General features: G+C 39.8%; 1 protein-coding gene across 3 annotated transcripts; it reads left to right on the top strand.

Moving 5' to 3' along the window:
• Positions 1-2,751: 2,751 nt before the first annotated feature.
• vps53 (VPS53 subunit of GARP complex) lies at positions 2,752-23,411 on the top strand. Of its 3 annotated transcripts, none has more exons than XM_089013758.1 (22): positions 2,752-2,863; positions 3,545-3,625; positions 4,196-4,245; positions 4,336-4,402; positions 8,700-8,786; positions 8,868-8,983; positions 9,369-9,488; positions 11,407-11,485; positions 11,594-11,737; positions 11,839-11,981; positions 12,173-12,314; positions 12,831-12,941; positions 13,258-13,352; positions 13,899-14,141; positions 15,133-15,280; positions 15,497-15,579; positions 15,682-15,760; positions 15,874-16,022; positions 16,102-16,171; positions 16,262-16,399; positions 22,370-22,474; positions 22,781-23,411. In XM_089013758.1, the coding sequence occupies exons 1-22, from the start codon at positions 2,777-2,779 to the stop codon at positions 22,949-22,951; spliced, it is 2,508 nt and encodes an 835-aa protein (XP_088869884.1). In that variant the 5' UTR covers positions 2,752-2,776; the 3' UTR covers positions 22,952-23,411. The 3 variants fall into 3 exon arrangements, with proteins under 3 accessions (XP_088869884.1, XP_088869886.1, XP_088869887.1); XM_089013760.1 differs by having other exon boundaries at positions 12,173-12,311; positions 22,781-23,410; XM_089013761.1 differs by having other exon boundaries at positions 12,837-12,941; positions 22,781-23,410.
• The last annotated feature ends 211 nt before the right edge of the window (positions 23,412-23,622 follow it).

Genomic DNA, 23,622 nt, shown 5'->3' with positions numbered 1-23,622 from the left:
TTGGAAAAAAAAATATGGTGTACGATTATTTTGTATTTTGTAAGGGAAAATACGACAGTTTGTAGGGGCATGGAGCCGTGGAGGTGACAGGTATGCCAACGTGATGGATATCCACCCATTCATGATCCAAATGACTTAAGACAGAAAATAAAGCAATCAATAAATAAAAGACTGCTTTGCACCTTAATATATTTACAACTGGTAAAAGTTGTATACAAGTCTAGAGCTTTTAATGCTTATAATAGAGAGATAGAAGGTGTTGTAATATAATTTAATTATAGTTAGTTTTTCTTTATTTTATTTTTTCAAGACGTCCATTAATCTTCGCAGTTGAATGCTGTGCTTCTCAATAAGATTTGTGTAGAATGGGTGGGTGACTTTGTTCATGACTCATATTTCTTTGAGATTTTAGCGTGACGTGAGAAGACATATTTGGTTCAGGTTGCACTAAAAGCTTTTCCGGAAGCTGCGTCTTGAAAGATTCTTTTTGGGTGGCTTGCATTTACTTTATTCTTTTTGTGCATACTTACTGCATCAGTTCCTCAGCCACAATGATGTGAGAGGAGAACTGCTGACTGCATTTTTTTTTTCAAACTGTTTGCCAGTTATTGCGACATTGTGAGCGGTATGACGAGAGAGATTAGTTGATGACTTTGTCAGACAATTGGCCATCTGAATCCACCACAAAGATTAGAAGCATGAACGAACTGGGGAAAAATGTATGTGTGTGTATATTAGACATAGACATAGAAATATACATATGAACATAACACTCTTTATCTTACCTCTTCCCCCCCTCTAGTTAGGAAAAAAGCTCAGGATCTCAAGCTAACTACACTATCATCTGCAGAGACGTTTTAGCCCAATTTTGCTGGATGGCTTCAGTAAGATGAATAGAGGTTTGCTTGAGGGTAAATATGAGAATTAAAATGGCTGCCGCATACATTCTTGTTGGCACATATTTCCATGGTGACAGTCATTAGTTATTCACGAGGCTTAAGCTCTTTAGCCCCAAATCTATGTACAAGCAACTACAACAACATTAATTTGAAACTTTTTACAACCCAACAAACCTGTAAATCTTGTCACCCACGGCATTTTGGAGGATTTCAACTTTGAAAGTTCACATTTTCCCTTTCTGAAGTACTTAAAGTCCAACCTCCACAGTCACGTTGTTGCAAGCCTGATGCATCCAATTTGAAAATCCTTTCAGTCCCCTTCCAAACCGTGAATTATGCCTGAAGCTGATTATTTTGGGACAAAATGTTTTCAGTACATCTTACATGTGCAAGGCAGCAATATTGCAACTCTGTGTCCTATTTTGACTAAGGCTATCTGATTGTGATTTGTCAAAGCCCTCTTTTGATGTCGTGTCACGCTGTGTTGCTCCGGCCTTGTCAATTTGATAGTTATTGCATGGTATTTTCAAATGTTTCTGTCTGCAACGAAAAGAGCTTACTCTTCATTTGGGTCAACTTGCTGTTTTTTGTTTGGTTTCCAATCCTGCCTATTGTGACACCATGAGACATAGCAGATCAGACTCACTGCTGTCGTATTTCAGTGGTGCTTTCATGTGGATGCCCAGAGGGTTGCAGGAAACAGATTTGAACTTCAGTATTTAATTTCATGAAGACAATTTGTGGCTGATGTGATATATCGATGCATCACATTTAGTGTTTATGAATCATATTCGGAGTGCTCTTGAACATGAGGGTTCCGCTGTTTACAAAGACAAGTTTTTTTAATAGAAATAAATCAATGAGTGTGGCAGAAGAAGTGACCCTATTCTATCAGCAACAAGTAATGGTTTCAATCCCTCTTGGAAAAAAACAACATTGTCACGGTTTGCGAGGTGGTGATGGCGGGTGCGGATCCCAAGAAGCAGGCAGGAGGGAGCAGGAGTTTTTTTGACAAATTGTATTAAAATAAAGGTCAGCAGGAACAAAATGTAAAACATCAAAATCATCTGAATGGAAAAAAATACAAAGTACCAAAAGAAAACCAAGATCAAAAGTCCGCCAAGATTAAACAAACGCATGCACTGCACACAATGCATACAATTGCATCCAACAGCATACAACGTGTTCAACAGCATTCAATGACATATAACAATTACCTGACAACGAATGGTCGTGCCAGGTGTCCTTTTATGTGTGACTTATTGGAAACGACCGGCACCTGGGCAGGTGCAGGCGGGGCCGACAGCGCCACCCGTTGGTCGCCAACCAGATCATGACAAACATAAGCATTTTTTTTTTTTCACATTCAAAAAGCTTCTCAAAAAGCAATTCATGCCAGGAATAACAACAGTTTAAGCACGTTCAAGTCACAAGTCAGTCTCAAGTGGCAACCTTCACCGTGTTACTGTAGGGAAAAAAAATCAAGCACATCGAGTCAACACCAATTTCCAAGCAAGTAACGTCATAACCTGATTAAAGTTGTAAAACACGTAATTAATAAAATGCTCAGGAGAACATATTTTTCTGTAATTATATTAAAAATTAAAATTAAAAATGAAAAAAATAAATAGTTTCGAAAAATTTAAGGAACAATTGTTAATTTGAAAATAATGAAATTAACAATGAACTTGAAAAATGAATGGCTACACCGACATTTACATTATACGTAATTAACGGACGAATGAAGAAATTTCCATCCGATGAGTACTGTGATCATTCAATTTGATGGAAGAAGGGGATTTTACCCGGGTAGCCACGAACGCACCCAACCCAGAATCCTTTTCACCAGGAAGTGGGAGGTATTTAATGTTTTGACAATGGTGGAGGACGAAGAATTTGAATTTTCCGATGATTTGGAGGCAATTTTGCACCTCACACCAGAGGTCCAGCTGGCGATTGAACAGGTAGCTTTTCGGGGGTTGAAAATAAAAAGTGGCTGGAGCCTGGAGCATTCATTGTTGACGGATTTTGCAAACAAAGGAAAATATCAACCTGTACCTGCTACCCGTCGTTGTACTAACATTATTATGTGTTTATTAATTAATTATAAATGAAAATTGTGATTGCGCTTAATATATCCGTATTCAGTGCGTAAATGTTTATCTACATATGAATGTCGACGAGCTAAACACATAAGATGGTACGTTATTTGAATTGCTGAGACGTACGACTGTCCGTTTGATTCATGAGTTATTTGAACATTCATTCATCCGAACCGCTTTATTCTCAAGAGGGTTGCGGGGGGGTGCTGGAGCTAATCTCGGCCGTTTTTGGGCAATGGGCGGGGGGGTACCCAATACCGGTTGCCAGCCAATCGCAGGCCACACAGAGACAAACAACATAACTGCTCACTATTAGAATCTTCAATCAGCCTGCCACCATGCAGGAATGTGGGAGGAAACCCACGCAGGCCCCTGGAGCACATTGAAAACTCCACACAGGAGGCATGAGCGGGGATTGAACCCATAACATCTACAACATGAGATGTGCGATCCACTGGACCAATGGGCCACCACGTATTTATACAAGAGCTATGACCACCAAGCATGACACGTTGACCAAATTGAGTTACTCGTATTTTCAAGGTATTTCCAAGTCAAGATCCGCTTGATAAAGCAGACTTCAATGCGGTGGAATATATCAACACATTATTTCCGACCGAGCAGGTAAAAGCACATATTATTATTATTATTATTATTATTGTTGTTGTTGTTGTTGTTGTTGTTGTTGTTGTTGTTGTTGTTTTGTTGTCTTTGTTGTTTTAATCATCTTTATTGGACCTCTTAAATTACAAAACACACATACTGGTAATGTCATTGACATCCATAGCCAAAAAGAAGCAGCCGGAGGAATTTAAAATAAAAAGAGCATGAAGTTCCAACCAATTTCTTCTTTCGGGGAATTTAATATGCTGCTCATATACTGTCTGGTTTCCATTTCAAACTTTAAGAACAGACATTATTGAAATGTCTTGGCTGGAATGAAAACCCTTTCATGTCCGTGAAACATTGGACAAGTTATTGTAGATCTGCTATATTTCCATGAGGGGGCTCTGTAAACCAATAAATCAGAACTGGAACAGGATGATGAAGTTATTGAAGGATTAAACATACATGATTTAGAGAAAATGTGTCGTATAAATATAGCATGAAAATATGACATTTTTGAATGCTAACAACAATGCTTCATAATCCTAACCATAATCACTTGATGTCTGCTTTTTTCCTTCCCCCTAGTCTCTTGCTAATATTGACGAAGTGGTAAACAAAATACGTCTGAAAATCAGGTCAGTAGATTTGAGGTTGTTTTCTTGCCGACCATGTGATACTATTTGTGTATGTATGTATTTGTTCTAATCATGTGTTACATTCTGTAGGCGCCTTGATGACAACATCAGGACAGTGGTCAGGGGTCAAACCAATGTGGGGCAGGATGGGCGGCAGGTGAGTTGTGTCGTAAAACTTTTAGGGCACTTATTTCTGCCAGTGAAGGAGCTCTTATGTTGCATTATACTTTTTTAGTTATAAATAATGCATCCGTTGCCGGACTTAAGACAAACAATATTCAACAACATTTGTAGAATTTAACAGTGATCATAGAGTTATACTTTAAACATTTTTTTGGTTAAAAAAAGACAGACTGTGGGGAACAATCTTAGAGCAATGAAGGGGGTATTCAATGGACAAGTTGTTTGGACAATCAATTTGTAAACTGATTCGTGCAAGATCATATGTTACAATTTCAATTCGATACATTTTGAATAGGCAAACACACTGGCCTGAAAATGAAAGTGCCCCTAACGTTGTTCATAGCCTGGAGTTACAATACAACCAATGGATACTCTCATCTTTGGAAAAACGGGGATCTTTCTTGCTTTCCCTTTCATTTTTCCCACTTGTATCCACGGAAAAGGACACAGTGACTCAGATTCATCTCCATTGCGCAAACTGCTTTTTTCTCTTTAAAAGAAATGTCTGGGAAATATTTCCCCTTGTGTATACTTCTTTTAGTATAACCCCAGACTTTCTTGTACGAGAGTGATGGAAAAGAGATGCCCATGCATATTTCATTCAAGCCTTTTCCCAGTTAAAGGTTTGTGGTTTCAAAGGAACATGACACCTGAAGGTTGAGCCATGAAGGCTCTGAAACGTAGACTTCATTTGGCGTGCAAATTATTCTGGGTGTCTGCCGTGGTGGCCATGTCTTTTCCAGTGTTGCTACTGTTTGGAAGCGGAAAGACTTTAGTACAACCCCAGACGTATAACATTATCGGCTTGCACACACACAATAACTTGCGGGTTTTTTTCCAAGGCCACGAAACGATTCCAACATTTCCAGAGGGATTTTTTTTTCGACAGATGGAAAGATGCAGAGGTGCTCTTTTCAGGATCAAGATTGAGACATAATAGCCACAATACAATAAAACCAACTTGAAGCCAGCAATATTGTCTACCTCTCAGTTTCACTCAGAATTGTGATCGCCAGTTGACACTGAAGAAGGTAACTTAAGAACTACCAAGAGTTGGCTGTGTTGTTCTGTAGGATTCATTATAGTTGTGTGTTGTCATGGAAGTCTGCGGCGGAGTACCCTTAACTTGGGTTTGAACCTAACTCTTGGCTTGAAAACAAAAATCTGTGCACTGACCATGAGATCAAAAAGTCAACCTCTTTAAAACATGTGCCAGATCGGAAATGTACAGTATCCGTTATCTTTCTGGAATGTAATCCCACACATGCTCTGTTACTCCGAGGTCAATCTTACAGGGGTCACTAGACCCCAAAGTTCCTTTGAACTCCTCTTACCACTGATGGCCTCTTGACGAACCAGCATACTTCTGGCATCATTTGTTCTATAAGTCTGTGGTAGGCCACAAAACTCTTACGTGTCTGGTTTTTAAATCCGTGTGCTCAGAGTTCAGTGACAAACTTTAATGTTTGACGTTTAGCTGTCTGGCCAAGCATGATGATCCCAATGGGAAGGGCCCTTCACACATGTGACCTCTGCACAATTGATCCCGAAGGGGCACTTCATCTCACACAGAAAACAGACATCCAAGGACTGACGTCAGAGTGTGTGCAGAATCATGAAGGGGTGCAGAGATACCTTGCTTATGGGCATCACAACATGCAGCAAACTTCAGCTGCGTCACTGTGGCGCCGAAGGAGATTAGCTACTGCAAAATAATAGTTATTGCTATTGTGAATACAGGTTCAAATGCTAGCCTTTTCAGCCCCCCCCCCCCCCCCCCCCCCCCAACACACACACACGCCCAAAAAAAGCTTCATGTTAATATTGAATGTCAAATCTAAATATTTCATATTGTCAAAAAAAGTCTTTCAGAGGCTATTTTACTTGTGCACACTTTTCATCCCCGCACGCTGTCTTTGACAGATCCGTTTTTTTCCTGTATTTTGACACTGAATCGTTTCTGTTAAGACTTTCTCACAATGCGCTTTCTGCAAATGTCATTGAAAGTAAGATCTGGGACACAAGCAACATGGTGCATTCGTTTTTCAGTGAGACGTCGGTCGGTTTTTCAGTGAAACTTATCAACTGCAACCGTGCTTAGATCACCTTTGCAGACTCAGTGCGCTCATATTACTGTCATACACGTAAAGGAGAGTTGATGACTTCTCTGGCTTGTTTAATTGTTTTGAAGAAGGTTTTCACTCCACTTTAAAAAACACCCTAGTAGGTACCGGTTATTTCATGTTTAAGGGATACAGAGTTGTGTTTGTGTAGAAAGGTAGATAGCATCTCGGGCATGAAGGCGCCTGTTGGGCCGTGGTCTCCCTTTGCTTTCCTCTGGGATAAATACAGGAAATGAGCACTAGGCTGCAAGCCAGATTGATTCGGCTGAGTCTGCTTGACTGACGATTACAACCTTGAAGGGTCTTGGCTCCTCGGGATGGAGAGATTTTCTTTCAGATCACCAACTGAGAAGCTCTTAGAAATAATGTGGAACGCCAAATGCCGGATCAAATAGCAGACGTCAGTTTACCTTCCTTTTTGCACATTTTCTTTGTTTCTTTATTGTGACGGAATATTGGACTTCACAAAAAAAGAAAAAAACTCTGAACACTATATATTGCGGTTCAGCTTTCACGGACATAAAACACTTTTTTAATGCCATGTTTTTGGGGAATGTTAATTATGTTGAATTGTTAGAACAGCAACCCAATTGTAATTACGGTATGTCGTTCATTGTCTCTCAAAACTGCAAAATATCTCTTTGATACATATACATTTGATACATAGACATGTTTGTCATGATATTATTTGTTATTTAGTTTTTTTTTGTTCTTTTGACTTCAAGACGGCGCCCCGAGAGTGGCTGCCTTTCCAGCAGCTCATGTATTTTGTTTTTCTACTTTCATTCCTTTCATCACTTTGCTGCTGTGAAATGTAAATTTCTCCACTGTGAGACTAATAAAGGCAAATCCAATCCAATCCAATCCAATGACTGTCCTCATGTTTAGCTTTGTATCTTGGCTCTTTGCCTCAATTGAGTTGGTGCCTTGTCGGCCAATTAGTGAAAGTCTGAAATTACAGGCAGGATTAGAAGGATCATTTTTCACTTTGAGCTCCAGCTCGTTGGAGAAAATGAATAAAATTAAACTCTACACATCAATCCAGACTTGAATCGCACGATTGTAGCTGAACCAACCATTGCACAACCACCCATCCAGTTTATGATAGAAGAAAAAGATAAAGGCAAATTTCAAATGTTGTTTGATTCAAATCCTGGACTTATTTAAATCGCTGTCAGTTTAGCTCACAGCCTGATGTACTTTCAGCCAATTATGTCTACCGGCTGTACGTTGTAGTTTGGAATATTGTCAACGTGGCTCTGGATGTCATAGCAACCACACTGGTACATAGTGCCAGAGCTGTGGCACTGCCAAAGCAAATCACCCCTTTACCCAACACACCAAATTATGATATAAATTACCCAAACCTGACCTATTTGAAACCAAATAAAAGTAATAACGGCCTCCGTTTTATGATTACCGCAACAGTTTAGATAGATGGCGTGTAATAACTTGATTTTCAGTGTCCAATGTCCATAAAGATCCTGTAACCGATGATGTAATTATCTGATGCCAGAGTGTGATTAACTCATTCACTGCCATTCCCGAATTCATTCGGGAATTGAAAATATGTATGTCGTGGAGCGCCATTCCCGAATTTGTTCGGGGTTTGTTTTTTTCTTATCTCGCCAATAAAGTGCTGGTTAAACCTCTTGCAATGTTTTTTCCCTTCCACGAGGGGGCAGAATTTGCCTTTTGTACAGCCGCCCCCATTTGCACCTCATATTACTCCAGATCCATATAATTTAAGAATTAACTCTTTTTTTTTCTGATGAAAGAAGAGAAGGTTTTTTACGCTGCATTAAATATTTATGTGGTCCTAAAACTCAATATTCTGTGGATCCTGGAATTTGAGTGAAAATGACAACAACCCTGGCACTGGAGTGGACACATTTTTGCACATCTGGCAGTGAATGAGTTAAGATGGTTTCAATGTAAAGAACAGGCTTTGCTGTGTTGTGCTTGTTTATTTGCAAAATGCAAATCAGTGATTGACCCCCTGCAGTTGCTTTATGTACTCACTCCTGATGTTTTTTTCATATTTTCAAACATGCTTACAGGTCCACTTGCAGCTCCTAATGTTACTTTTCAAAACACCTCAATCAAAAAATAAGCAATTTTTAATATCGCCATATGCGGTTTCTCCAGGCTTTAGAAGAGGCCCAAGTAGCAATTCAGCAGCTCTTTGGAAAAATCAAAGATATCAAGGACAAGGCTGAGAAGTCGGAACAAATGGTACGTACCCACAGACACACACTGACGCCATCCATAAACGATAATAAAAACAGTGGGCAGCTTGACTCCTTCTTCTTTTAGGTCAAGGAGATTACCAGGGATATAAAGCAGTTGGACCATGCCAAGCGCCACCTTACCACATCTATCACCACACTGAACCACCTGCATATGTTAGCAGGAGGTGTGGACTCTTTAGAGTGAGTACACCTGTATTGCCCATGAAAAAAAAGACATTTGATTTATTCACAAATATGTACAGAAGAAATTAGTATGACATGAGTTTTGTACAATTATGTTTTTTTTCTGCATAGCATGAATTAGACTGCTATGAACTGTAGGACTCGATTTGTTCCTTTTTCATCTTGAGGACCCACTTCCAGACTTATTTGTTTACAGATGTAATCCAGCTACATCATCCAATTCAACGAATGCTTTCTCTCATGCAGTAAATCTGTTTTGTATTCCACAGCCCTCTGAACCAATTTGTTAGTTCAACATTATTCTGTGCATCCATGTGATTTGAATGAGGACGTTGACAATGACGCACTGAAATAAACGCGAGCATCTCCGTGTGTGTTCCAGGGCCATGACGCGAAAAAGGCAGTATGGCGAGGTGGCCAATCTCCTGCAAGGAGTTGTAAAAGTACTTGAGCACTTCCACAAGTATATGGGCATACCACAGATCAGACAGCTCTCTGAGAGGTACCTCGTGCTCATGCACAGTTGCTCACATGCCTACATAACTGCAGAATCCTCTCAGATTATTTATCTTGGCTATGACTAATTAGTCATTTGACAGCAGCTACCACATCAGATGGAATGTGGCTAACTCCTGGTTCAGAGTCGCGTTGATCCGTCGAATCAGGAAAATGGCCATCTGTTCAATTTTGACTGAGGTGTGGCAGATACTGTTGAATACCAAAGAACAGCTGCACGGAAGGAGTAACTTCAGGAGAAACAGATGATGGGACTCAACTCAACTGTATTTATAGAGCACTTTAAAACGACCAGTAAAGAAATATGAGTGGGGGAGAACTAATTAATGCAGAGAAACAGACAAGAATGGGGTAATGGTGCGAAGCGCAAGATAAGACTGAATGTGAATGAAGCATCAGTACAGGTTTGAAGATTTGAAAAGCGTAAATAAGTTTGCGACTTGACAGAAAAAAATTGCTGTGTATAACTATACAGTGTGTGTGTATGTGTGTATATATATATACACACACACACACACAGTAAAGTCTCGTTATATCGATATCGGTTATATCGATAGTACTGCTTATTACGATACTATTTCTATGAACGCAAGGAGAAAATTTATATGCCGCAAGATCGGATATATCGATAGTCGATATTTTTTTCAGACTCCCGAGAATATCGATATGACGAGACTTTACTGTATATATATCCAGTAAAGTCTCGTTATATCGATATTCAAGGGAGTCCGAAAAAATATCGATATAACCGGGACTATCGATATATCCGACCCTGTTTGCATGTAATTTTCTCCGTGCGTGCATAGAAATAGTATCGATATAACCGGGACTATCGATATATCCGATATCGATATAACGAGACTTTACTGTATATAGTATGAATTATTTATCACTAATCCATCAACATGTAATACAGTATATGATCTGTACCATTGATTTTGAAATACACTTTAATAGTGTAATTTAAATAAATAACTCATTTATTGAAATGCAAAGTGGCATCCCAAATACAAACACGACTAGACTGTTCTAGGTATGCGCAGGTGGTTGCTGAGTGTTTCGAAAGCAGACCCGAGGTGGTGGCAATGCCTAAACGTTGTTTGCAATCTGCCATTAATTTAAAAAAAGAAGACAATAGTGTCAGTGACATTGGCAAGAAAGCACTGGCATTGGAAAATACAACATCGAATCCGGCTCTTGAGGCCCAGAGCCGGCTGGCATAGACTCCAGCACTCCCGTGACGCATGTAAGCGAGGGTAAGCAGTTCAGAAAATGGATGGATCAACATCAATTAGCTCCGGAGGATTTGGCTTCCACCACACAACCAGCCTAAAGGGAGACAAGCTTGTTGAACAATGTTTTTTTCTTATTATTATTACTTCACTCTGTTTATATTTGCATCCTTCTGACAACACATATAAATGTTTGCAGTCAATGTTCATTGCATGATTTATTTCACAAATTCCATTTCTTACTTTTTGCGATGACTGGTAACCCTCACAAAACTCAAAGAAGCAAAACACAATTGAAAGCCAAGCATTTCACAAGACTTACTGACATGTCAAAGTGATATCAAGCATTGATGGTTTTTCAGTTCAAATCCTCTAGTGACGCGAGTCATTTTCCAGAGAATAGTCAACTTTGGAGGTTGCACTCAACAGTTCACGTGACATGTGGGACTGACCGCCTTAAAACCTAACTTAAATAAAATAGCATCAATACACATGTGCTTCAGACTTGTACTTATCAATCGGAAACTGAGATTGAAAGGGTGACTTAATGAGTCTTACATTTGCGTTTACAAATCTTGCATTCAGCTTCAGACCAATGGCTGTATTGACAAATATGACACATTCATACAACTGTGACACTTCCACTGTGAATTTGCGCTCTGACTTGTATAGAGTAAAAGCAGCACAAAGTGAGTTGGGCACTCAAATCCTGGCAGATTTTGAAGAAACATTCCCATCGCAGGGCTCCAAGGTAAACACGTCATTTTTTTCCCAAAACGTGTTGTCAGACTCTGGTTTATTTTGCTTTATAAAAATAAAAGCAACCGTGTTTTTGATCTTTTTTTTTTTCACACCACAGAGGCCCGGTGGGCCCAGTAATGTGTTGAGGGATGCCTGTCTTGTTGTCAATGTTCTTGACCCACGCATCAAACACGAGATCATTAAAAAGTTCATCCGGCAGCATCTCTCAGAGTACCTTGTGCTCTTTCAAGAAAACCAAGATGTGAGTCAACGTTCGTGAACAAAGATGACCCACTTTTGAAGTTTTCGTATCAAGGTGACTTTGCATGATAGAATACTTGAAAAATACTTGACCAATTTTAGGTTGCATGGCTAGACAAGATTGATCGCCGCTATGCTTGGATCAAGCGGCAACTCGTCGACTATGAAGAAAAATACGGACACATGTTTCCGGAGGCGTGGTGCATGACAGAGCGTATTGCAGTGGAATTCTGCCACATCACCAGGTAGATTTAGAAACTACTTTCACTTGCCTATGACTGCACAAATGCAGTCTTTTGCCATCAATTGCCTTCAGATTTTCACTATTCAGATTAGGGGTTGGCTATCACCTGCAAATTGCAAGGGGGCTGTGCAAAATATTCCATACGTTTTTGTTTGTACGTGTCAACGTATATGTGCATCATTTTTTTTCAAGAGTGGAGCTTTCCAAAGTAATGAGAACACGAGCCAAGGAGATTGAAGTGAAGCTGCTTCTATTTGCCATTCAGAGGACTACAAATTTTGAAGGTCTGCTGGCAAAACGTTTTACAGGATGCACATTGACTGATGCCCCCGTGGTAAGAACACGCACAGGCAGACTTGTGTTGGTGATGATGTCAGATGGATTTTTTTGTTCTCCATTTAGGGCAGGGCAGCTCAAGAATAAAATATATATATATATATATATATATACAGTAAAGTCTCGTTATATCGATATTCAAGGGAGTCCGAAAAAATATCGATATAACCGGGACTATCGATATATCCGACCCTGTTTGCATGTAATTTTCTCCGTGCGTGCATAGAAATAGTATCGATATAACCGGGACTATCGATATATCCGATATCGATATAACGAGACTTTACTGTATATATATATATATATATCACCTTTTTGTATAAGACCTGTTTGTTTTTTCATTACAATTTTGCAGGATATCAGAATTAGAAGTAAAATAAAGGATTGCTGATGAAAATTGGCTATTTTCAAACATTATCCTTTGTAAATGAATTTTCCATACATTGAACTAAACTGTTTTCCTCCAATTATACATCTTTACCAAAACATGTTTTTAGTTTTGTTTTATTCTGAGCGGCAGAAAAGGCCTGAGAGCCCTTTAGACCCCTCTAATCCTTTCTTGGAAGATGATCAAGGTGAAGATGACGGTAGTGAGAAGGATGGCAATGATGGGGATCTGGCAAAGGTGAGATAAGATCCAATAACAACTAATCAATATCTTCCCTCTGGAGTGTTTTTTGTCTGATTTACTGCAGAAATGTTGAAAAGAGTGTTTCGTCCCACCCAACATGATCTCTGCAATCAGCCAATCATATTGCATCCATTCACCAGTCCCTTCAAAAATAAGAAAAATGCACAGTACTGGTGAAGGACATATTTAGCAGGAATTAAAATCTAAATTGTATATGATAATGTTTTTTTTTTTATCTGCTCATGAGCCACATGACAAATAACCGGCCCATTTGTTTGTATTAATGTCTGTGTTTCCTACATTCTTGCAGCCCAGAAAACCCAAAGCTCCTGAGAATCCTTTCCATGGCATTGTTTCCAAGTGCTTCGAGCCTCATCTGTATGTCTACATAGAATCACAAGACAAGTGAGCAACATTTTTTTTATAAACACATACTGTAAGCATACAGTCGCATCATCAGGAAAAGATTGTGTCTAAAGTTGATATATGTATCCTTGATTGCCAATTTCTGCTTATTCACAACGACACACACACTCATACCTCTTGCTTTCTATCTCTCTGGCTTGTCTGTCTTTCCATCATATGTTCCTGGACATGCCACTGACTTGGTTGTGGCAGAAATGTTTCCCATTAACGACACAACCACAGACGCCGAGAGAGCGGGAGAGCTTGGATAAATCGCTTGCCTCAGCAACCTTTTTTTTAAATCCCCACCTCTACATTTTATATGCCCCTTATTTTAGTCTACTCCTGCCTTGTTGGTTGGCTTTTTTGTTTTGTCTCACTTGTTGCCTAATTTTATTTAAAAGAGCTGTGATTGCATGTTTGTTGTGTGCAGCTTTAAGTGGCTTTTGTCAGTGCTCGCTTCGATTAAATCCAAAAACCTGACTATAAATTTTTTTATATGCTTGCCTGCTAATCCATCTGGTGCTCCGTCTGTCCTTGTTACAGGAACCTAGGTGAACTGATAGACCGCTTTGTTGCTGACTTCCGAGCACAGGGCCCACCCAAGGTTGCCACAGATGAGGGCGGTGCCGTGCTACCAAGCTGTGCTGATCTCTTTGTCTATTACAAGAAGTGTATGGTCCAGTGCTCCCAGCTGAGTACTGGGGAGCCCATGATTGCCCTTACAACCATCTTCCAGAAATTCCTACGCGAGTATGCCTGGAAAATCCTCACAGGCAATCTGCCCAAGTAAGAACACATTAGTTCTGTTCAACTGAATCATAATTTAATCCACATTTGTCACACCCTTATGTGGTCTTTCTTTTAGTGTGGTGATAAAACCATTAGGGACTTGAACATTCATCTTGAAATGGAATAGCTATAGTCCTTGCCCTGTTTTGATGGGTAGCAGTGATTTGGCAATCATAGTGGATTATGTAATCGCAACAGTGTGCAAATTGCAGTAAACTATTTGGATCACTAACCACACTAGAAATCATAATTGACAGATCTATATACACGATTACTGTATGCTGTTTGCGTTGCAGATGTACAAGCATGCTAATGGCACATTTGCACTCACTGACTTATATATGCCACATTGTCCACCATATGCGATCGCTTCACGCTCAAGGCTACATAGGCCCACTAGTCTAATGTCATGAGTTATGACCTTTTTATATTGAGAACAGCTTGATTTACATGGTTACTGAACATATCACATTCTTCTTTCTGTTCACTTATTCACTGACATTCACGAATTTATTCGAGAATTGAAAATGACGTAGAGCGCCATTCCCGAATGTGTTCGGGTTTTGGTTTTTCATGCTTGGATGCCGATAAAACGCTGGCCGTGGCCTCTGGCATTTTTTTTTTTTCATTTCCCTTTTTCCATGTTAGTGCTTTGTTCCAGCTTCAGCTGTTGTTAAATTTGCTATATAAACCACTATGTATGTATTGCATTGTATTTTGGACAGCCACCCTCATTTCAAGCTCATATAACTCCAGACCCATATAATTTAGCAATTAACTCTTTTTTTCTGATGAAAGAAGAGAGTCTAACGTTTCTTGCGCTGCATTGAGTGTTTATGTAGTCCTAAAACTCAATATTCTGTGGGTCCTGGAATTCAAGTGACAATGACAAAAACCCTGTCATTGGAATGGACACTTTTTTGGACGTCTGGCATTGAATGAGTTAATGATTAGTAACTTTGTATGCACCGTATATGTCCATCTACAGGTCGAGCAGTAACAGTGGGGTTCTGACGATCAGCAGTCTGCTGAAAGAAAAAGAAGGCTCTGAAACGGCCAAATTCACTCTTGATGAGCTGTCCCTCATCTGCAGCATCCTTAGCACTGCCGAGTACTGCCTTGCCACCACGCAGCAGGCATGTACATTTAAATTGTGTAAATATATTTAGTTATTTCATTTGACATCAGCGTAAGAATGAACACAATCGATGTGTTTATTTCTTTGTGTACAGTATTTGTTTATTTTATTTTATTTTTAACTTTATTTTATGTATTTGTTTATTGTTAGTTCTCTAATTGAAATTCCTATCATACTGTATTAAAAATGGATATACATGCGCGGTGCGTTTCAGCTTGAAGAGAAACTAAAAGAGAAAGTGGATAAAATCCTGGTGGAAAGAATTAATTTGACCGGGGAGATGGATACATTCAGCACGTATGTAGCAAATATAGTTGATCTACCGATCTTGTATAGCAGCCTGATTTTAAGTAGATAATGTGTGATATTCACGTCTTCTCATTTTCACTATTGTACCAGAGTGATCTCAAATAGTATCCAGTTACTTGTTCAAGATCTTGATGCTGCCTGTGACCCTGCTCTCTCCGCAATGAGCAAGGTCAGACACGCAATTTTATTTCTCTTCTTACATGAAACACAATTCAATAAAACAGAAATTGCATATTATCAGGAGGCAACGTGACTGTATATGCACATTCCTTTTCCAATCAGATGCCGTGGCAGAGTGTGGAGCATGTCGGTGACCAGAGTCCGTACGTAACATCAATCATCATGCACATCAAGCAGAATGTGCCAATCATCAGAGACAACTTGGCCTCCACGCGCAAATACTTCACGCAATTCTGCATCAAATTCACAAAGTAATATCCATGAAACATCCTGGTACATGAGTCTAAAGTTAAGAGACATGAATTGATTGTTGTCATTTCCCTTTTGTAGCGCTTTCATTCCCAAATTTATCAATCACTTGTTCAGATGTAAGCCCATCAGCATGGTGGGAGCAGAACAAGTACGTGCGCGCAAATCAACTTCTGTCTCAAGGTGCTAAAAATACACATTTTTACTGGCTTTTCATTTCATGTCTGTTCTCTCTAATAAGCTCCTTCTGGACACACATTCCTTGAAGACCGTCCTGCTAGATCTACCATCCATTGGTTCCCAGGTACTTCGCAAGGCACCTGCCAGCTACACAAAGATTGTGGTGAAGGGCATGACCCGTGCAGAGATGATACTTAAGGTGAGCAACTCTGGTAGGCTGACTGGTATTATTCTAAATGGGATGGCTTGAAGCAAAGATTGGTATTCCGTCCTTGGGATGAAACGGTCCATCTCTTTGTCCCTGGAATGGAACGGTTCATCCCTCTCTCCTGGACGGACATGTTTATGGGACAGAGAATGAAGGACGACACGTTTCTGTTTTTTTTTTTTAACGGGCGGACCAGGCAAGGACAGAAGTGGGTACATTTTTCCATTCTCTTAACCGTCTCGTAACTGGATTAAGTATGTGGTGTCTAGTGGTAAAACACAGCCTGAGTGTAGCCAAACATGTTTTTTCTTACTCATTCACCTCCACTCTTGAATTGAAAATATGACATGGAGCACCATTCCCGAATTTGTTCGGGTTTAGTTTTTTCTTGGGGTGGAGGTGACGATAACGCGCTGGTCAGACCTCTGACGATGTTTTTTCATCCCACAAGGGGGCAGCATTTGCCTTTTGTAGAGCCGGCCGCAATTGCACCTCATATTACTCCAGACACATATAACTTCGAAATTAACTCTTTTGTTCTGATGAAAGAAGAGAGTCCAAGGTTTTTTGCACTGCATTTCATGTTCATGTAGTCCTGGAACTCAATATTCTGTGCGTCCTAGAATTTGAGTGAAATGACAAAAACCCTGGCACTGGTGTGGACACATGTTTACACATTGTTTGGCCCTGATTGAGTTTACAGGCTATTCACAGCACAACACATAAGACTCATTTAGTCTTCATGACTTTTTTCATCTCACCAGTATTTTTATAGCAACACTGCCAGCTAGTGTAGAGAGAACGTAAAAAAGTACCCACAGTACGTCATTTCACTAACAATCTAGCCGGTTAAGAAACCAAGCTGTGTTGTATACCCGCCGAACAAAATGCTTATCACCAAGACAGTCGAAATGTTAAAAAAACGATGATGTAATGTTTCTTTGATTGATGGCCAGACTAATATGCAACAGCAAATTACTGAAAATAAGGTTCGGGATGCGGCTGTATACACAATTAAAACATCAGTGTTTGCATGCGACAATCCTGCACATTTTTCACAGTGTGGCTTTGTGTAATGTGGCAAGATGTGTCATGTGTTTGCAGTTTATGGATCACTCGTCTCTCTCATGAAGTGACAAGCTTTATAGTGAGCGCCTCTATGAAGGGGGAAACACCCTAAAGTCCCTAAACCGTGGGCGATCATTCTATTTTTTTCAAAGGTTGAAGTGAGCATAAGTAACAATTCAACACATATATTTAATCATGGCTATTGATCACATTTTTGGTTCATGAGGTGGCGTTATAGTTTCCTCCATTACGGTTTTGTGTCACAGTATGGCAAGCGAGGTCGGGTTGGATGTGTCTTTTAATATTAGCCATAAATTCTGCAAATATTGTAAAAATGAGCTCAGATAACATCATACAACCAAAAGTAATAATGCCGTATCAATCCTATGATATTGTGTTTGATAATACATTTCCAGTAATGGTGACAGTCAAGACAATTGACCTTGTCTCAAACAACCATGTGGGAACCCTCTATGTGACTTCCCCAGATTGCCCCACCCTTATCAACTGTCCTTAGGGTGAAGAAAAATGCCCACACCCACTTAAGTAAATGCCTGTCTGCCTTTTGAATTTTGTGGGACTCCCAAGAGTCCTTCCTTCCTTCCCAAGTTCGACCTTGGTTGTGCTTTATTTTCTTGATGTCCATCAGCAGGCTTGCTTGTGTTCTGGAATTCCTCCTCGCGGCTTGACAACCAGTGAAATTAATTTCATGTTATCGCTATATGGCTGTTACCTTTTCGGGTTTTAGACGTTTCATCTCAGTTCCGACAGTGGCGCAAAATATGCACTTACAAAATTGCTTGGCGTTTGTGTTACAAAGCCAGTTTTTGCACATTAAGGGCTCAGCGGAGTAGTAGATCAGCTTCCATGTCTTGTTCGTGTGACCAATCGAGTAGGCACCCATTTCTTCACATGCACACGTTTTGTAAATTAGGCCTGCGGCCCACGATTATTTACATGAGTATACCTCATCTCAATAGTATATTATGCAAAATCTCTACAACTGTCCATATTTTTTGTGAATCCAAACAGAGCATACAAAATCTATATTCAAAGTAGGTGGGACATTGTGTCAAATGCAAATAAAAGCAATACTGCATTTTCCAGTGTATTAGGCGCACCTGGCTATAAGGAGCACCCTCAGTCAATGGTGTATGTTCAACGTTTTTTTCATATATAGGGTGCACCTTCAATGAATGAATGTTTAAAAAAATATTTTCCAGAAATAAGGGGTACCACTTTATAAGGTGTGACAGTAGAGGCCGGGGTTACGTTTTATCTATGTGCCACCATGGACCGCGCACTACTTCTTCTACATGGAGAAATTTGCTGGATCTGTGTCTCAATATTACTTCACATACAGTGATACCTCAGCTAACAAACCTAATTGGTTTCCCGAAAGTGTGTAAGGCGAAAAGTTCGTCTGCCAAACATTCATTTCCCATTAGAAACCATTAAAAATGAGAATAATCCGTTGCCTCAAAATGGCACGGAATAAATTCTTTAATCGATTGCAAACATGTATGCTTTCCTCTTCAGAACTATTTGAATCATATTCATAACTGGATGTGTAACAAAAATGCCTATTCTCCGAATCTTAAGCCATTGTTTTGATTCTCCAGCAATGCAAGACGTCTTGGTGTGACGTCACGAACAGGGGGCGGGACTTTCTGAAAATGCCCAATTCGCAGCTCAATTTTTTGCAGACTTTGGACACTTTAAGTCATTTTTATTGGTAAAAATAATAAAAATATCATACTGCGTGTTTTGGGTATTTTAGATGCTACAAAACGTTTTTCTGATGTCAGTTAAGAAACAAAAAAGTGACGTCGGTTGTCCTTTAAAACTTCACAAAATATACCTTATTTTATGTCTAATAAATGTGCTATTGTATTGTAATTAAAGAAATAAACTGTACTATATAATAAAGTAGTTTTATTCACCTTTGTGATGGTCGTGTTGATGAAGTTGCCTCTTGATATCTGAGTGAAGTTGCCGTGCTTTCTCGGCGATAATACCCTCACTCACTGTCCCCTGTAGCTGCTTTTCGTTATTCCAAATCAACAGTTTTTCAACCTCTTCTATTACCTGAGACCATTGCTTTGACAACACAGAAACACCCTTAGCCACACGTAGCAATGGTCGACTTAGCATACTGGTAATGGGACGCTAAGTCACACAAACGCACACCTCCTACGTGTTTTTCGATGATCTCCTTCTTCTGCTCGACCGTAATTTTCTTTTGTGTCATTTTCGGCTTAACACTAGCCTGTGGTGGGGTCTTTTTTGGTCCCATAATAGCAAAAGTACTCCACACGATAACAAACCACGTCTGCACTAAAACAATGGGGGTGTGGAAAACTAGTCCGCCAGCCACCGTGGCGCTGTGTGGTTTGGTTCATCAGCCAATATAGTATTGGCTTGCGAATTTCATGTTTGTGAGGTGAAAGGTTCGTGAGCTAAATAAAGCGTTCGTAAGCTGAGGTATCACTGTATAAGGCGTACCGGCGCATAAGGCACAGGGTCATCTTTTGAAGAAAATCAAGGCTTTTGGGCGGGCCTTATATACCAGAACATATGGTACAATTATTTGCAAATAAATTTCAACCTATTCAGCTCAATACACAACAAAGACAAGTTTGTCGCTATGTTTCCAAAGGCAAGTTGAAACTCTGTCATGCATGTCTGACAGGCGTATATCAACAACACCCATAAAAGCTTCTGGCTTCACTGTGGCCGAGCTCATTTGAGATGGACCGGTGCAAAGTGGAAAAGTCTGATGTGGTCTGTCAATTCCACATTTTCAAATTCCTTTTTGAAATTGTGAACGTCCTGTCCAGGAAAGGGGACCGTAAGGGTTCCCTGCCATCCTGGAAAACCTGAAAAATGATGCACCAGTTTTCCAAAAAAAGTGAAATGTCCTGGACAGGCTTGAGTTTTTCCTCCCTCGTCTTCCGTCTTCCTCATGAGTGAATGCAAACGTTTGAAACAAACATCTATGTTTTCAGCTGCCTTCATTCAGCAAAATTGAGCTGTAGAGCTTTTCTCCTCCATCTTTGCTTTGAGACGGCACGGTGCCCCACATGGTGTTACTAAACATTGGAATAACAGCTTCCCTTATAACATATCTGCTACCCGGTGTTTCCTTATGACCATTGCCTGATTTACAGACTTTTCAGACCCAAGCAAGGATTTATTTTATCCAAAGCTTCAGCTCTGAGAATGCAGCTCAAGGGATCAAGATGAATTTTGCACTGGTCGCAGTGGATGTCTTGATGGACCATTGATTGAAATTATTATATATATTTTTTTATATCTATCGATTTATTTCACCCGCTGTTGAAGATGCTTGAGGTTTAACATTGCCAACTTGGATTTTGTTTTTGCTTGGTTCCTTTCTGTGAATACTTTAATAAGGTGTAACATAAATAGAACTTAACTCATTCACTGCCATTCATGAATTTATTTGGGAATTGAAAATATGACATATCGCGCCATTCCTGATTTTTTTCTGGTTTGTTTTTTCTTGTCTGGGTGCCGATAAGGCGCTAGCCATGGCCTCTGGCAATGTTTTTTCCCTTACACAATGGGGAATCATTTTCTTTTTTCTATGTTAGCGCTTTGTTACAGCTCCAGCTGTTGTTCAAGGACAACCGACGTCTCCGGACAAGTTGTGTCCATAATTTGTAAAATGGCTTCAAATGACTTCTACTAAGCGTATTTTACAAAGATTCCACCGCATATAGCTATATTTTATGTTTTAAGACTCGCGCTGAATATTCCGGAAGTCTTGTTTTTGAGTTGGTGACGAGTCCGGATGTGACGTCACTGAAGGAACGCCCCTGACCGAAAAAAAGGACACATTGTAGCAGTCCTTCCATCACGTCAATGCATTTTGCTGTACTTGTTTGGTCTGAAAACTTCGTGTTGCATCACAAAGAGGCAGAAGAGGGTGACAAAGCTCGTGTAAGGAATTAATCAGCCTGTGGAAACGGGCTGATTAATTCCTTACACAGAGCTTTGTCGCCATTTTCTGCCTCTTTTTTAGTGCTACATTTCCCCCCCTATTGCGGGCGGGACCATCTGAAACTGGCCACTTCCGTTTTTTTGCAGATTTTGGACACTTTAAGTCATTTTTATTGGTGTTTTGCATTTGACTAACAATATCGTACTGCATGTTTTGGGTATTTTAGATGCTATAAAATGTTTTTCTGGCTTCAGTTAGGAAACAAAAAAGTGATTTCGGTTGTCCTTTAAGGCGCTATATAAACCAATATGTATATATTGCATTGTTTTTTGGACCTCCGCCCTCATTTCAAGCTCGTATAACTTCAGACCCATCTCATTTAGGAATTAACTTTTTTTTTTGATGAAAGAAGAGAGTCAAAGGTTTCTTACGCTGCACTGAATGTTTATGTCGTCCTAAAACTCAATATTATGTGGGTCCTGGAATTCAAGTGACAATGACAAAAACCCTGTCACTGGAGGGGACACGTTTTTGCACGTCTCGCAGTGAATGAGTTAATAGTTTGATGCCATGCAGTTTGTGCACTCTTTTTCTCTTTTGAGGACCTCATCTGCTGGCTGTGTAAGACATTTTCCTTTATTTTAGAGAAAATTGTCGTGTTGTTTTTCTTTTTGTACACTGAGGTTGTTTTGTAGCCCACTTATGCTCCAAGCTTTCCAACTAAGGCGGTCTCTCCTCACTGGTGCAATGCCTGTGAGACTTGGCCCAGACCAACATCACTCCAATGCATGCTTGTGAAGGTAGCATGCATTGTTTTTTATTTGTGGGGGGGCGGCAATTTCGGGATGATATGACAGAGAGGATGTCAAGACAAACTTATAGGCTCCTAGTTTTTTTGTTTGATTTTGTTTTGTATTTCTGTATAGGTGGTGATGGCCCCACATGAACCGCCCGTGGTGTTTGTGGATAACTACATCAAGCTCTTGGCTGATGGCAATCCTGAGACTTTCCAGAAAATACTTGACATGAAGGTTTGCTGGGTTGTTTCGAACCATTTTAAACTCATCCGGATGAATGCAATTCCCTCCCCAATAAAACAAACATTTTTTTTGCGCAGTGCAAGTATCAGTGTCTTTATCAAATACTTTTGGCAACTACAGTAACATGTCCCAGAATGTAATTGGGTTATTTTTGTGGGATGTTTGTGTGTGTTTTTTTAGGAGTGGGGAAACTGTAAAAAAAAAAAAAAACTTGCAAAGGCGCAAATATTTTTTACATCACTGTAGGATCATTTAAACGTGATCTGTATCTGTGTGTTGTCTCTCTTTGGTGCGCAGGGGTTAAAACGTGGCGAGCAGAGCAGCATGCTGGAGCTCTTCAGACAGAGGTTACCCACACCACCCTCTGGGGCCGATGGCAGCACCTCTTTGTCTTTCAGTACCCCCACCCCTGAGCAGGAATCCTCACGTATACGCAAGCTCGAGAAACTCATCAAGAAGAGACTGTGAAGGAATAAAACTTCAAGAAACCGTTGGTTGCTTGCCTGGTCTTTACCACTCAATTATTCATATCCCGAAATGTCATTCTGCTCCATTTAGTGATTGTTAAAAATAAAAGACATGACTTAATTTATTATCGCAGGGAAACATTAATCCAAGTTCAATGTGAGTTCTTAAGAAACTTGCTCAAGTGCAAATGGCTTTTGGTACATAAACTCATCTTTGTGCAATTTCCTCACGCCTGTGTTCACACAACAGCAGTAGATTGATCAATAAGTTACACTGAAATGAACGGATGATTGTTTTCTGTCTTGTCCAGGCAACTTCAGCCAGGCTAAATCTTGATCTTGTTCTTATGAAATATGACTGTACCCAAATGACCTTAAAATTAGATGGCTAATATTAATTTCTTGATTTTAAATATCTGTGCTTGTCTTTTATGCTTTTATGAAACAGAAAATTAAAGGTTCTCCCCTTTTTAAGGTCTTATGGGACATATTCTGTTCACTCTATTGGATATCACATGCACACAGCAGCCAACCAAACATCATTTGGCTTGGTCCAAATCAGCCATTGTGGTATGCATGTCTTTGATAACGTGTTTTGATCCAGGGGTCTCTTGGTGCCATGTTGGGGCTCAAAATAAATATTGATATCTCGTTTTATTTTGTCCATCCAAT

The sequence above is a fragment of the Hippocampus bargibanti genome, linkage group LG14 (genome assembly GCF_051943395.1).
Source record: "Hippocampus bargibanti isolate YZ-2025 linkage group LG14, ASM5194339v1, whole genome shotgun sequence".
Classification (NCBI taxonomy): domain Eukaryota; kingdom Metazoa; phylum Chordata; class Actinopteri; order Syngnathiformes; family Syngnathidae; genus Hippocampus; species Hippocampus bargibanti.
This window is presented reverse-complemented; position numbering and strand designations above follow the sequence as displayed.